This window comes from Hoplias malabaricus, chromosome 9, assembly GCF_029633855.1.
Source record: "Hoplias malabaricus isolate fHopMal1 chromosome 9, fHopMal1.hap1, whole genome shotgun sequence".
NCBI classification, from domain to species: Eukaryota; Metazoa; Chordata; class Actinopteri; order Characiformes; family Erythrinidae; genus Hoplias; species Hoplias malabaricus.
In genome coordinates, this window is record NC_089808.1 from 29,090,302 (window position 1) to 29,104,406 (window position 14,105).

Genomic DNA, 14,105 nt, shown 5'->3' on the forward strand with positions numbered 1-14,105 from the left:
CAAAGCAAGATGTGGACATTGCTTTATTACTGCTCCATAGGTGGGTAATATTGATTTACTTTTGCTCTTTCGAATCACTTAAGTACAAATTAATTTCTGTGGTAATTCAAACTGAATAAAACCTTAAATACATGTTAAACATGTACACAAACATCAGTTTTTTTCCCCTCAAACACACTGTTCCACAATTGTAAACATTCTCTTTAAGTCCTTTTTTTTTGTCATTTAACTGAGTACAAGAAAATTAAAAACCCAGAAACTGGTATGTTAATCAATTTTAAAATATGACATTTATAGATATAGGATTTTAGTTAAACTGTTATGTATAATAATAGAATATATATATATATATATATATATATATATATATATAAAGGATGAGTGGAGACCCCACAATGAAGTTTCACTCTAAAACTACTGTTTTAAGTAGCTTACAATCTTAATTGTGTATTAAGTAAAGAAAAAGATTTCCTGTATAGAACTGAGATAACCTTTCAACAGGTGTAGTTAGACAGGTTAGAGCACATTGTGTCCATCTCTTTGCAAAAATATATGCAGGCTTTCTCATCAGACAGAGAAAAGAACAGTATATCACTGTAAACTACAGATTTGGCCAGTAGCAGTGGATTAAAGTACTGATTACTAATAGCAGATGTTATTGAAAGCACCAATGAAATGTATTAATTGTTTACAAAAGGCTTATTACTCTCAGAAATGTTAGTTATGATTGTAATTGAAGTTTAATAAATGCCTGATGGCCACCAGATAAATTTCCAGCCTATGAATAGTTCCCTTGTGTTTAGTGCAAATCGAGATTTATAGCAACAATGTATGATGTACATCCACCTATACAAAACAAAAAAGACTTAAAGTTGACTAGACCTCATCATTGAAACATACTGCCTGAGTGCACAGACAGTGCACATATCCAGGCGTCTGTCATCAGACACATCCAAGAAAGCTGATTGACCATTAGGCTGATTGACAAAGGATCCTTTGGCAAGAAGGTGGGATTATGCCACAAGGTGATACCAATGGAACTAGAATCTGCCAAGAAGGTGATATTAAGGCAAACCCATTGCAAAGTCATCTGACACAGTGTCTCAGAAAAATATTCCAGCACCTGATGCTGGTCCCATTACAGACTGCAGGAGCTCTGTAAGGCTACAAGTGTCTTGTGTCCTTTAGGAAACCGCAAATTAGCCCATGGATCCCTAGAGACAAGACATCCAATCCTACATGCCTAGTAGAAGTGGCAGACACCTACACCTTCATTGTGGATGGTGCTTTACCTTCCTCCAAAATATAAAACCAAACTAATAAGCAGAGTGCATATGAGACATCCACCAGCTACACACCACTCAAAGAACAACTTCCAAAAATTAGCATAGAGGAGCCTTGTTCAGGGAGATCTGGTATTCTCCACTGTATGTCTTACCTGCAGGATCACAGGCCACTAGAAAGTCACTGGACAAAGGGGCAACACCCAAAGTTGGAGACAGTTCGGTTGAGGGTGACACACTCATCCTCCCAATTGAAAAGAAGGCCTCCTCTCTGAGGCAACGGCCAGGGAGACTCTTGTATGAGAGAGTTATGCAGAGCAAGCCACAAAAAGAAGAAGAATCACTTTTATTAATCCCCTTAGTGAAATTGCTTCTTTGCACTTAACCCATACTGCGACCCTGAAATGGAAAAGCGGAATAGAAGATGATGATGATGATGATGACTTAACCCATCTGTGGTAGTGACCATACAAACTCACACTAGTGAGCAATTATTCACACACTTACTAGGGGTAGCTGGTTGCCAACCACGTTAGTGTCTGGGGAACAGTTTGGGGTTTATGTTTAGATTTTAAATAACTGTCTTAAATATTACATACCACCAGTCTCCACTCCCTCAGATGAAGCCTTGACAGAGAGTCTGAAACAGAAGGTAGGGAGCAGGTCCCATCCCGATGACTGATTTTGGATGCATTTGTCACAGCAAATGAGGAAATGATGTGCAGCCCCTGTGAGAAATGCTGCAGGGCCAGAAATATCGCTCTAAACTAATCAGAGTAACATCAGAATTATAAGCCTAGTGAAGGCTTGAGCAACTCCGAATAGCTCTGAGCTGCCACACCGCACCCCAACCTGAGAGCAAAGCATTAGTGGTAATCACTGTGTGAAGGGGAAGAATCTAACAATACCTCCACCAGTAAAAAGGAGATATGTTGCCATATTCTGAGAGCAGACACACAGTCCAAATATAAGTCCCAGAACATGTTTGTGCTGCATTGAATCAAAGCTTGTGTTGAAAAATCTGCTGCAGTAAGATTTGTAGCATATATACAGCACTTGTAAATACCCCTTAAATGCTATCGGGCTGTAACATATGTTGCGCTTCTTTCCAATTTGTTCTCCCAAATTCAGAATGTCCCTTATGTGCTTTGGCGAGTACTGGACTGGGAGTGCAGAACCATGCCTATGAACCAAGTGAAAGTATCATCTGACATGTGTGGTGCTCATTTCACCCTCTAGCACTCAGTATTAAATAGAACTGCAAAAAAACAGTAGTACAGACAATCTGTCCCGACAAAGTTTTGAACAGCACCCATTAATAAACATGAGGGCAGCACAACAGTGGAAGCACATGGAATGAACAGGTTAAAACCAGCTTGGTGTGTTTAGGAAATTCCTCACAGACGCCTTCACGGCATATAAAGGAGGAGTTAGAAAGCACTGTAGCTCTGAGGTGAGCACAGAGGAGAAAAGAAGGCTTACATTAGAGGAAGATAACAACCTTTCAGCAGCCTCTGCTACAGGAGGTAAGACCCTCTCAGGGCTATGATTTAAGACGTTGTAGATACTGTTGTTTTAATAAAAACTATTGGTGTATTTCCGAGCCATAACATTATGCATTATTTGTTTGATTTTATAGTCATTTTATAGCGGAATATATTTTGTTGATTATAGCGATAATACTATCGTAAATACTTTCTTCAGGAGCTTGTCTGTAACTATTTAAGAAAATATTGGATCGATACAAACAAACTCTCTACTGACCGCCACACTGAGGGGTAGCCAGAAATCAGCGCTTCTAGAACATTCATGTCTGTGCACTGATACGGCCCCTGAGCGCCCGTTAAACGTTTGGTGAGAAATATGTTGTCTATTGTAGGTACAAATATAGACAACTGCATATATAAAGAAGTGGGGTTTTTTTATTATTAAAAATAGTGCTGTTAATTTGCTGACAGTAAACATTAAGGGATTATTTACATTATGGCGATTCTTACTTAAAAAAACACTCATTTACTAACACTTTTTAAAAATAAACATACATTCTGCTTTTAAAAAAAAATTGTCGATGGTTTCAGACTTTTTAATGACATCTTCATTTATTAGTGCCATAAAGTAGAAGCCCTTTGACTGTCTTCATCAAATGGTTTCAGGTTGAGAGGATTCCGTCTCATTACTGGGTCTTTCCCAGACAGCGAGCATATATCAGTCCACTGGCATAAAAAGGCTGGCACACCACTGACTGTAGACCACTGCTGGTCCACCAAAATAGTAAAAACTAAAATAGTACTAGTCTAAAATCTGCAGTTTTCTAATGTTCTGCTTGGACATTAAATGGGTCAGTGAGGTCATGGGGTTCGTAAGGCTAATCAGCGTGAGAATATACAGCGCTGTGTTGTCAGTGACAGCCCGGCTGATCTACAAAGCTGATAAAAACACTGATGGCAGAGAACACATGTAGGAAAATATTATATCTGAGCATAACACACATTGTCAGGTGTTTGACTTGTACATTTGTTAAACTAAATGGAATAAATGTAAATATTAATATTTAGAAGTGTATAAGTAAATGTTATAGGGCGGCACGGTGGCGCAGCAGGTAGTGTCGCAGTCACACAGCTCCAGGGGCCTAGAGGTTGTGGGTTCGATTCCAGCTCTGGGTGACTGTCTGTGAGGAGTTGGTGTGTTCTCCCCGTGTCCGCGTGGGTTTCCTCCGGGTGCTCCGGTTTCATCCCACAGTCCAAAAACACACGTTGCAGGTGGATTGGCGACTCGAAAGTGTCCGTAGGTGTGAGTGAATGTGTGTGTGTCTGTGTTGCCCTGTGAAGGACTGGCGTCCCCTCCAGGGTGTATTCCCGCCTTGCGCCCGATGATTCCAGGTAGGCTCTGGACCCCCCGCGACCCTAAATTGGATAAGCGGTTACAGATAATAATGAAGTAAATGTTATTGTACATGAGTTAGACAATGAAACTGAAACACCTGTCATTTTAGTGTGGGAGGTTTCATGGCTAAATTGGACCAGCCTGGTGGCCAATCTTCATTAATTGCACATTGCACCAGTAAGACCATGTGCGTCCAATGGTTCAAACATTGTATCCTGAAGACTGTGCTGTGTATCAGGATGACAATGCACAAATACACACAGCAAGACTGGTGAAAGATTGGTTTGATGAACATGAAAGTGAAGTTGAACATCTCCCATGGCCTGCACAGTCACCAGATCTAAATATTATTGAGCCATTTTGGGGTGTTTTGGAGGAGCGAGTCAGGAAACGTTTTCCTCCACCAGCATCACGTAGTGACCTGGCCACTATCCTGCAAGAAGAATGGCTTAAAATCCCTCTGACCACTGTGCAGGACTTGTATATGTCATTCCCAAGATGAATTGATGCTGTATTGACCGCAAAAGGAGGCCCTACACCATACTAATAAATTATTGTGGTCTAAAACCAGGTGTTTCAGTTTTATTGTCCAACCCCTGTATATTCTTTTAATCAACACCTGATACCAAACACTAACTATTGAGAAAATCCAATGCTGTGTTTCAGCATCATGCATTGTGCTCTTGCCTTACGATCATTAGAAAATAGGATATACATATAACTGTGTATACATTTTATGTACAATCTATATTGTTACATTGTAATTAATTTAATGTTTGTAAGAGGCCAATATAAAATTAGAAAATTAATTTAGCAAAGGTTGAATTTCCATGCCGTCATTAAGATTCAAACAGCCTTTTATAAATATTGTGATCCTGTAAATGATAAAGAAGGGATTGTTTTTCAATTGAGCTTCATTAGTGATCAAAAGCACTCAATAAATATAAATGAGGAATCTCTGTCCTTATCTCCACAGCTGTGATCTGCTGTATGTTTTGAGATATTTCTATATACAGGTTGTCACAGTTTATAGTCAGCATTGTCATCTTGCTGTGCAATAATAGTTACATCTTAGGATGCGCAATCCTAAGAAAATAAAAAACAATTTTGCTTGATATAAAAGAAAACACAGAATTGTTGGTTTCTATGGCTAATCTACCAGAGCATTTAATTAAATGTATTATTTTCTCCACAGGTTCGTGCAGAGATGCCTTTCATCGGTAGTTTCCTCTCAGAGGAGCAGTTCCAGTGCTCCATCTGTCTAGATATCTTTGACAACCCAGTTTCCACTCCATGTGGCCACAGCTTCTGCATGGCTTGCATCGGACACTACTGGCAAGGAGCAAAGCTGTGCCACTGTCCGCTCTGCAAGGAGAACTTCAAAAAAAAACCTGAGCTCCATATCAATCGCACCCTTCGAGAGATCACTGAGCAGTTTAAGCAGATGAAGGGCAACACAGGAGCATGTGGAGGGAAGGAGTGGGAGGGAGTGCAAGGAAGCAGAATTGAGGAAAGACCTCTAAGACAAAGGCAGCTGTCAGGGGATCTCTTTGTTGAAATGAAACGCAAGCTTCTAAAGCCCTTTCCTTCTAAAGAAGCTCAAAATTGCAATAATATACTTGTGATAGAGGGAACTAATAGTGACGTTGAGCCACAAGATCTCACAAAAAAGGTGTCTCTGAGGAGGTACACTCTAAGTGGAGCTGCCAATGTCAGGAAATTTCCTCGATGTTCAAAACACCACCGGAAACTTGAGCTTTTCTGCAAATCAGATGGAGAATGTATCTGCTCTGAATGTGGGGATACAGATCACCAATCCCATAAAATCATCTCTGCTGAAAAAGAGTGGCTGAACAGTAAGGTGTGACTATAGTATACTGTTATAGACATCATGAAAGTCAGTTGTTTTAAAGCATGTCTTAAATTATTTTCAATTGCCCATTATAATCAGGAGCATAATTTATAGAAATTGCTTTCTATGTGAAAACCTCTTCCAGGTATTTTCAGTATAGCAGGCTTTGTAAGGGTTTGCTGACAACATATATATATTTTTGATATTGTCAGACTTCAGTTACGTCACTTCATTTTTCATTTTTAACTTTCAAATTTATTCATGCTTATATATATAATTCAAGACTATTATGAGGTAATAAATTTATAGAAAGAAATCTTATACTGATTGTTTAAAACAAATGCCCTGGAGCTAAATAAATATAAATCCAAAAATCTGAAATTTTACAAACTGCTTATTTTCAACATGTAATAGTTTAACAAAATAAGAAAACGAGGTTGTATTTACATAATTAAGTTAATCAAGTGCGTTTTACATTTAACATAGGTTCAGATTGGAATCGCAGAAACAAATATTCAGGAAATGATTGAGCAGAGACTGAGGAAGGCTGAAGAGATCAAATTTTCACTTGCAGAAATCAAAGTAAGTCAGATTTCACTGTGTTTGTTTGAGCATTTCTTTTCTACATATTGTCTTACCATTCATATTCTCCCCACTACTCTGTGTTCTGTTCAGACAGCTGTGGAGAGAGAGACAGCAGCTAGTATGCGTGTGTTTGCGGCTCTGCTGAGCTCCCTGGAGCACAGTCAAGCCAAGCTGCTGGAGGTGATCGAGATGAGCCGGCGCTCAGTAGAGCATCAGGCCGAGGGAATGCTCAGAGAGTTGGACATGGAAGTCACTGAGCTGAGGAAAAGGAGTGCTGCCCTAACCCAGCTGATCCAGACAGATGACTGCATCAGTGGACTAAGAGTAAGGGCGTAGACAGATAGCGCAACAGGAACACTGAAGAGGAACTAGTTATTTCTATTAACGGAAATTATCCAATGAATCCACGTGATTGTAGTTAAATTTCCACATTTTGCCTACAGAGCTACTCTGATATCAACACTCCTTTACCCGAAAAAGACTGGAGTGGAGCCTCTGTGAGCTGTCACTTTGAAACAAAGGCCATGTACAGCTCAGTCTGTATGCTGCTGGAGCACTTCCAAGAGGAGCTTCAGAAACTACCTGAAATCTGTAAGACCTCTCATTTGCGATTCAATACACTACTCTGACATCTAGTGTTCAAAGTAAATGTTACATGTATGATACAATGAGTTATAATGTATGAAGTTCAGAAAATTCTATAAGGACTGTCACTGGCATCTAGTGGTCAAAGTACGTTTAGCATGTTTAACTCAGTGTGTTCAGGATGTCTGGTTAAAGTTACACAAGAGCAAAAACTTGTCAGACATAAAAAAAAAAAGCATCTTGCATTATATACCCACACTAATTATATATTTGTTTTTTCTGCACAGGCCTGCCCGACTTGACTGATCAGTCACCACTGACAACACATTCAAGTAGGTATTGGTTACATAGCAAAATGTAGCCAGCAGTCATTAAAATGTGATTTAGATTTTTCTGTAAATATTCCCTCTTCAACAGAATTTTATTTAATTGTTTTGCAGAAGTGAAGACAATACAGGATTATGCAGGTGTGCATAGATTTTTGTTGCAATACCACTATATATTCACTGAAATGTAATATATTATTTGATTTAACATATCTGAGATATACCACTGCCATTTAACCTATAATAACTGATAACTAATCAAAACAAACGCTTAGGCAACCTGTTGGCATTCTAATAATTTATAACTGTTATTCTATTCACATATTTAATTAGTTTGGCAAAGAGTTAGAACAGGTAGTGCCCCTGAGTTTGATTCTCACACCAGGTCATTGTCTGTGAGGAGTTCAGTGTGCCCTCCCTGTGTTTTTGTGGGATTCCTCTAGGTGCTCTGGTTTCCTCTTACAATCCCAAAACACAGGTGAATTGTCTATTCAAGATTGTCCATAGGTGTGAGAGTAAGTGACTGGCTGAGTGTGTAATGCCCTGCCCAGGGGTGTTCCTTCCTTGCATGCAACAATCCAGGTAGATTCTGGATTCACCACAACCCTGAACAAGGTGAAGACGTCACAGAAAATGAATTAACTAATATTTTCCGAAGGGCTGTCTTTATTATATGAAATTTACTATGCAAATTTTATGGATTTGGTTGAGAAAAATTTCTTGATGCAGTGCTGTGACCATTATAGTCATTTAACCCAATATGTATCACAACTGTGCAGATCTTTGTGAAATTAATAACCTTGCATATAATTAGTTCACAATTTTTTTTTTTTTTTGTTAATCAGTGGATGTGACATTAGACCCCATCACTGCCCATCCTCGTCTCCTTCTGTCTGATGACGGAAAGAATGTGTGGTGTGGTGAAACGCACCAGCATGTTCCCAGCTGTCCAGAGCGTTTTGACCGTGTGGTGTGTGTTCTGGGCAAAAGGGGCTTCACACAGGGGCGACACTACTGGGAAGTTGAAGTTGGTGGTAAGACTGACTGGGACCTGGGAGTAGCCAGTGATGCCATAAACAGGAAGGGCAAGATAGCGGTCAGCCCCAGCAACGGATACTGGCTCCTTAGCCTGAGAGACAAGACCAGCTACACCTTCAGAACGGAGCCACCCACAGCACTTCAACTTAACTTCAAGCCCCAGAAGATTGGAGTGTTTGTGGACTATGAGAAAGGTCAGGTGTCCTTCTATAATGTGGAAGCCAAGATGCACATTTACACATTCATGGACACTTTCAGTGATACCATTTACCCATTCTTCAGCCCCTGCACAAATAAGTCTGGCAGAAACAGCGAGCCACTCACTATTACACCTATTCTGCTCCCTAACTAAAGGATGCAATTTTCATGACCAAAATTCATGTAAACATTACTGTAAATACTGTACATTTTGATGCATTTGCAGTGTGATTTTTATGTTCTGTTATAAGCCCTACTGTAATATATAAGCTTTGGTATCAAATATGTAGCAGAATCATATTTACAACTAGAACATATATGACTCAAAAACAGGGCAATTCCTGATACAAATAGTTTGTAATGGAAATAGTAATATTTCTGTCTGGATTATAGATAATATTTACCTGTTATGTTTTAAGGCAGTTTTTTTTTTATTAAAATTTCTTATTCCACAGGCAGGTAACGTCTTTTAATGCATTATATTTTAAGCATTTAAACAAGAGTAATTATCTGGTAATGGAACAAAACAAACTAGATTTTAAATGAATTTATATGTGACATTATTATTTTGGCAATGTTTTTGGTTTTAGATTTTAATACAAAAATCTATATTTATTAAAATATTCAAACAAAACAAACCAGCTTGGAAATGCACATATTTATAATAATGCTATATTATTCTCATTTCTTTTTAATTAATTTTACTCTCAATAAATCCACCTGATTTCACAGACTCAGCACAAACTCTGTTCCAGTGTCTGTCCACCAGATAACACTTCCAAAAACCTGCAAAAATTTAGCTAGAACTTTTACTCTCAAACATTCTGAAAAATATATGGCTATTTTGAATTTGATGCCAACAATAGAATACAAAAAGTTGGGACAGGGAAACAAAAGACTGGTAAAATTAACAGAAATCAAATTAGGTTAACTGGCAACAGATCAGAGACATGATTGGGGTTAAAAAGAGCCACTCTTAAAGGCAGAGATATTCAGAAACAAAGATGGGGGTTCACCATTCTATGAGCAAAATTTGAAACTATTAAAGAATCTCATTTCTCAACTAAATGTAACAAAGAACCTGGGGATTTCTTCGTCTATAGTACAAAATAGGGAAATTTTTATGCAAATACGTGGCCTAAAACCTATATATATATATATATATATATATATATATATATATATACATAGTTCAAAAGGCTATGTATATTTTTATACATATATTTTCAGATATACTATTGTAACAACGTTTACCCTCTGGTTTACTCTAGAGAAGTAATTTTACAGAAGACTGTAAGGCTGATGTAAGTTGTTCACTGATGTGTGTATGTTTAGCTTCCCTCCCAAAGAAAATCCTAACGGTATCCATTCAAACACAGAACATGTCCAAGCACGTAAAAACTAACTGTCAAAGAGAGCCCTGCGGGTCATGAAACACTCTAAAGATATTTCCACAAGTGTCCACAAGATGGCAAATTTTGTAACACAGTGTTGTGTAACGTGTTCTTTCAAGAAAATCTGATTCCTGTTTTGAATTCTTAGTGAGGACGTGGACTATATAGCATCAGAGGCACAGTTAATTTAGGATTTTTTTTTACTTAAAAAAAGATTTTGCTAATTTTTTCATCTGCTAACTGACACAGATGGATTAGATTAACTTCATAAAGTGACAGGTACACTAGCTGTCTCTAAAAAGTTTTGAGCTAAATGAACTTTTAGAAATTTACAGGACATTCAACTCACTGAAATTACAATTAAAAAAGATCCTGTAACATTTTATGTTCATTATGTATAATTTTAAGTAGGTACTCTCATGTAAATTTTTGTTGTGGTTGTTCTAGGGTCATATGGACCAAAATCACTTATTAAGTGTTAAGAACTTCATGAGCTACCATAGCCACCTCTTATTTCTACTGCAGGAAGACAGGAGTCAATATTTTTATTTTTTTCAACATAATTCAGGCATCGAGTAAAGGACAAACAATGTCTAATAGGCATTTTGGTGGTAAATTATACACAAAAGTTACATACTAACAATTAAATGGCTTAATAGCTATGACTGATTTTTTTGAGCGAGCGAGAGAGAAAACATATGGTAATATATTAAACTTTGTTACCAATCAGCATTCCTTACTAATGCAGTTAAGAGTCCATCATCATAATGAACTGGAAGGAGACTGCGGTCATTAAAGATGACAGATGTAAATGTCAGTGAACAAACATGAGAATAGCTCTGTGAGTGAGTAGCAACTCCACCCAGCTGTGTTATGAATCTCATAACTAAAGAAAAGCCCATGCAACTCATTTTCATTGCTGAAAGATGAATGTAGTAAAGCAGGCCTTAGGGGGGGTGGGGGGTGGGAGTAAATCTGAAAAGAAAAGTGGGCAACAGGTCGCAGATCAGGTTAGTCTTGATCAAGCTGACATTTACTCTTTTATCAAGTCCTCGGATGATGCTCTTTTTCTCTGAACCGTTGGCGGCTGTGTAAATTATAGGAAATAAGAGCACTGCATGCAGATATACAGATATTACAAATATAAAAGTTAGTGAAAAATGATTCTACAATGAAAATCAAACACAATATCTTTCAAAACAATGCATATTAAATCTAATCAGTATGTCCAATGGTTCTCAAAATGACATTCATGGCAAATCTAAGCTATTTCTCAGCGGTTTAAATTTCATAGATGATATGTTTTTTTTTATTTGCATTACGAATTCTTTTTATTTTTTTCAAGAAATAATGCTTGAGGAAAAAAAAACATTCTAATAATTATGGGAGGAAAACCTCGAGGAAACCCACACAGACACAGGGAAAACACACCAAACAGTCACCCAGAGTGGGGCTTGAACCCCCAACCCCCGGATCCTGGGGTTGTGTGAAACTACCTGCTGCGTCACTGCGCCTTCCTAGTTACTATATTACTTAGAGACATAATTAATTTACCATTAAATCTGTTTTTGAAGGTGTGATAAGGATGCCTTCAGTCTCTGCTGTATAAGTTAGCCTTGCTGTTTGAAAGAGAAGAATGTGCTTTGTAATTTATGTTCCTTGCCTTGTTAAATGTATTTCTATCTAATGTTTTTTAAAGTTTGATCTATGCAGCACCAAAATGATTTCACTCATTTTTACAAATAACAGAACCCATTTCAATGTTGTATATAACTTTTTATATTAAGTATGAACATGTTATATTTTTACATAAATTGTTAATGATATCTATTCTAGGGAATGTTGACCTGTCATGTTATATATAGAAACAATGTTTCATTTTGCATGTTCATTTCTTATAAAATTTCAAACCCTATTAATTTTAGAACTCATGTCCAACGCCTGCATTTATTATCATTAGGAAGAATGCCACAGAACTTGTTCTGATCAGAATGAATGATAAAATGTTGTAGGGTTGTACCATGGAAAAGCTCTTAACTGTTCTCTATTTGTTTGTCTTTGTTTGATTTTTGTTTGATAAAATCTACCTTTTTTTTTCAAAATCAGAAATAATATATTACCAAAACACTGAAATGAATTAGCATCAATACGCAATAAAAGAAATACTCTTGGCCAAATGCTTTAATTAATTTAAAAGATTTCTGCAGAGAGGGCATTCTCTAAAAACATACAGACCATGAGAAATTTTACATTTTAGTTATAGACAAAAATTAGTTTAAAAAACTCCTGCAAAACACTGAGACCAACTTATCACAAAGCTATAAAGTAGTGGAGAATAGAAATGGAAGAGTCTTCTCTATTGAACAGATATGAAGTGAGAGAGGGGGATGAGCAGGAAGAAAAATGGAGTAAACGGTCTGCCCCAACCACTCAAACAGCCTGGGTAACATACCACTCATTCTCCACACCTACACACTCCTTCTTTCCTCCTCTCTCTCATTCCTTCTCACTCTTCCCATCACCAACCTTCTTCAAGTTATAATTATTGTCTTTTTACATTTCTAATTATGCACAGGTTTCACAGAAATCATGTATAAATCTCATGCATTTTTATATGTAGTGTTATGTATAAATTATCAGAGAATCAGTTTACCACTGATTAGGTAGAAGTAGATTTTTAATGTCTGGGGTAAAATAGTGGTGGGGTAAAATAGTGTAAAATACATTTACTTAGACTACTTAGTTGGTGGGCAATCATAAAAACAAGAGAACTATATGTCTAATGTCTACAATTGTGGAGAACTGCAGCTGTCTCTGGATTGTTTATGTTCAGAAGATCCATATCTTTTAAGGTATAAGAGTTTGTTTGGTGTGTTTCTCTAATATTTTTTTTTTCAATCTTTGAATTACCACAGAAACTCATTTGTAACTTGAATTGATTCATTTTGTAGCACATTTGCTCTGTGTTCACTTTCATGCAGTTAGCATATCCCAAATTTAGAGTGGTGTCATACATAAATAGTCTTAAACAGCAAAGATTAGTCAATATTACCCACCAGTTAAGCAGAAATAAAGCAATATCCTCATCCCTTTTCATGATTTTCAATATTTGGGGCATCTTTGCCATTTCTCTGCCATGAGAAGAACGACAGGAAGCCTAGTATGTCTGACCGAACCATTTGAATTTTATACTTCTGTACTGTCACTGGGGGATTTATAAGCACATTAGACTGATTTGCAGCACTCAGACTGGAGAACTAGAAAATTAATTTTATAAAAAGTGTTTTTAGATTACAATCATATATGTTCCTTTTAACTACAAGTTTGGTCATATTTCAGTGTACTTCCCTTGTTTTATTATTTATTATCCTTTCACAAAATAACTGATCTAAAAATATTGCATAACTATAACAAAAATTGTACACACCATGTATTGTTCTGTAAGTTATATTTGGAGGGTCAGTATACTTTAATATTTTTGGAGTCTTCAGGTATGCCTATTTAAAAAGAAAAAAATAATCCTTCTGTGGTGATGGGTGGAACATGAAAAAATAAATACCCGTTCCGTTAAACTTGTTAGCAATGCTTAGTTATCTCTGAAATGCAATTCATTTTTCATTATACAAAAAGAAATAATATAAATTAATATTATACTGCTTTTATTTTATCATGAAATATTACATAAATACAACTTTCTCTTTTAGTGTAAATTTTGTAAATAAATACATGTTTTGACATAGTAAATTTTGTTTCTGCAAAACTAAGACACATCTGTGTAAACTCTGTGTAAGGTGTGTCATATTTGTTGGACAAATTTATACTGCTATATTCCCTAATGTTTCCAGATCCTATAATGTTACTTCAGTACTGTTATATAGTAGTACACCACGACCCTGAAATGGAAAAGCGGAAAAGAAGATGATGATGAAGATATAGTAGTAGATCTTGAGATATCCTCTTG

General features: G+C 36.8%; 1 protein-coding gene across 1 annotated transcript; it reads left to right on the top strand.

Moving 5' to 3' along the window:
- Positions 1-2,695: 2,695 nt before the first annotated feature.
- Positions 2,696-9,410, top strand: LOC136706876 (E3 ubiquitin-protein ligase TRIM21). The gene is made up of 8 exons (XM_066680577.1): positions 2,696-2,809; positions 5,362-6,027; positions 6,505-6,600; positions 6,694-6,927; positions 7,047-7,194; positions 7,476-7,520; positions 7,629-7,655; positions 8,360-9,410. The coding sequence occupies exons 2-8, from the start codon at positions 5,374-5,376 to the stop codon at positions 8,902-8,904; spliced, it is 1,749 nt and encodes a 582-aa protein (XP_066536674.1). The 5' UTR covers positions 2,696-2,809; positions 5,362-5,373; the 3' UTR covers positions 8,905-9,410.
- The last annotated feature ends 4,695 nt before the right edge of the window (positions 9,411-14,105 follow it).

What these genes read in the sequence shown, in the direction of transcription:
- LOC136706876 (XM_066680577.1), top strand. Translation starts at nt 5,374, where the DNA reads ATGCCTTTCATCGGTAGTTTCCTCTCAGAGGAGCAGTTCCAGTGCTCC. An exon ending in AAGAGTGGCTGAACAGTAAG is followed by an intron (nt 6,028 to 6,504) that starts GTGTGACTATAG and finishes CATTTAACATAG; the next exon opens with GTTCAGATTGGAATCGCAGA. An exon ending in TCAGAAACTACCTGAAATCT is followed by an intron (nt 7,195 to 7,475) that starts GTAAGACCTCTC and finishes TTTTCTGCACAG; the next exon opens with GCCTGCCCGACTTGACTGAT.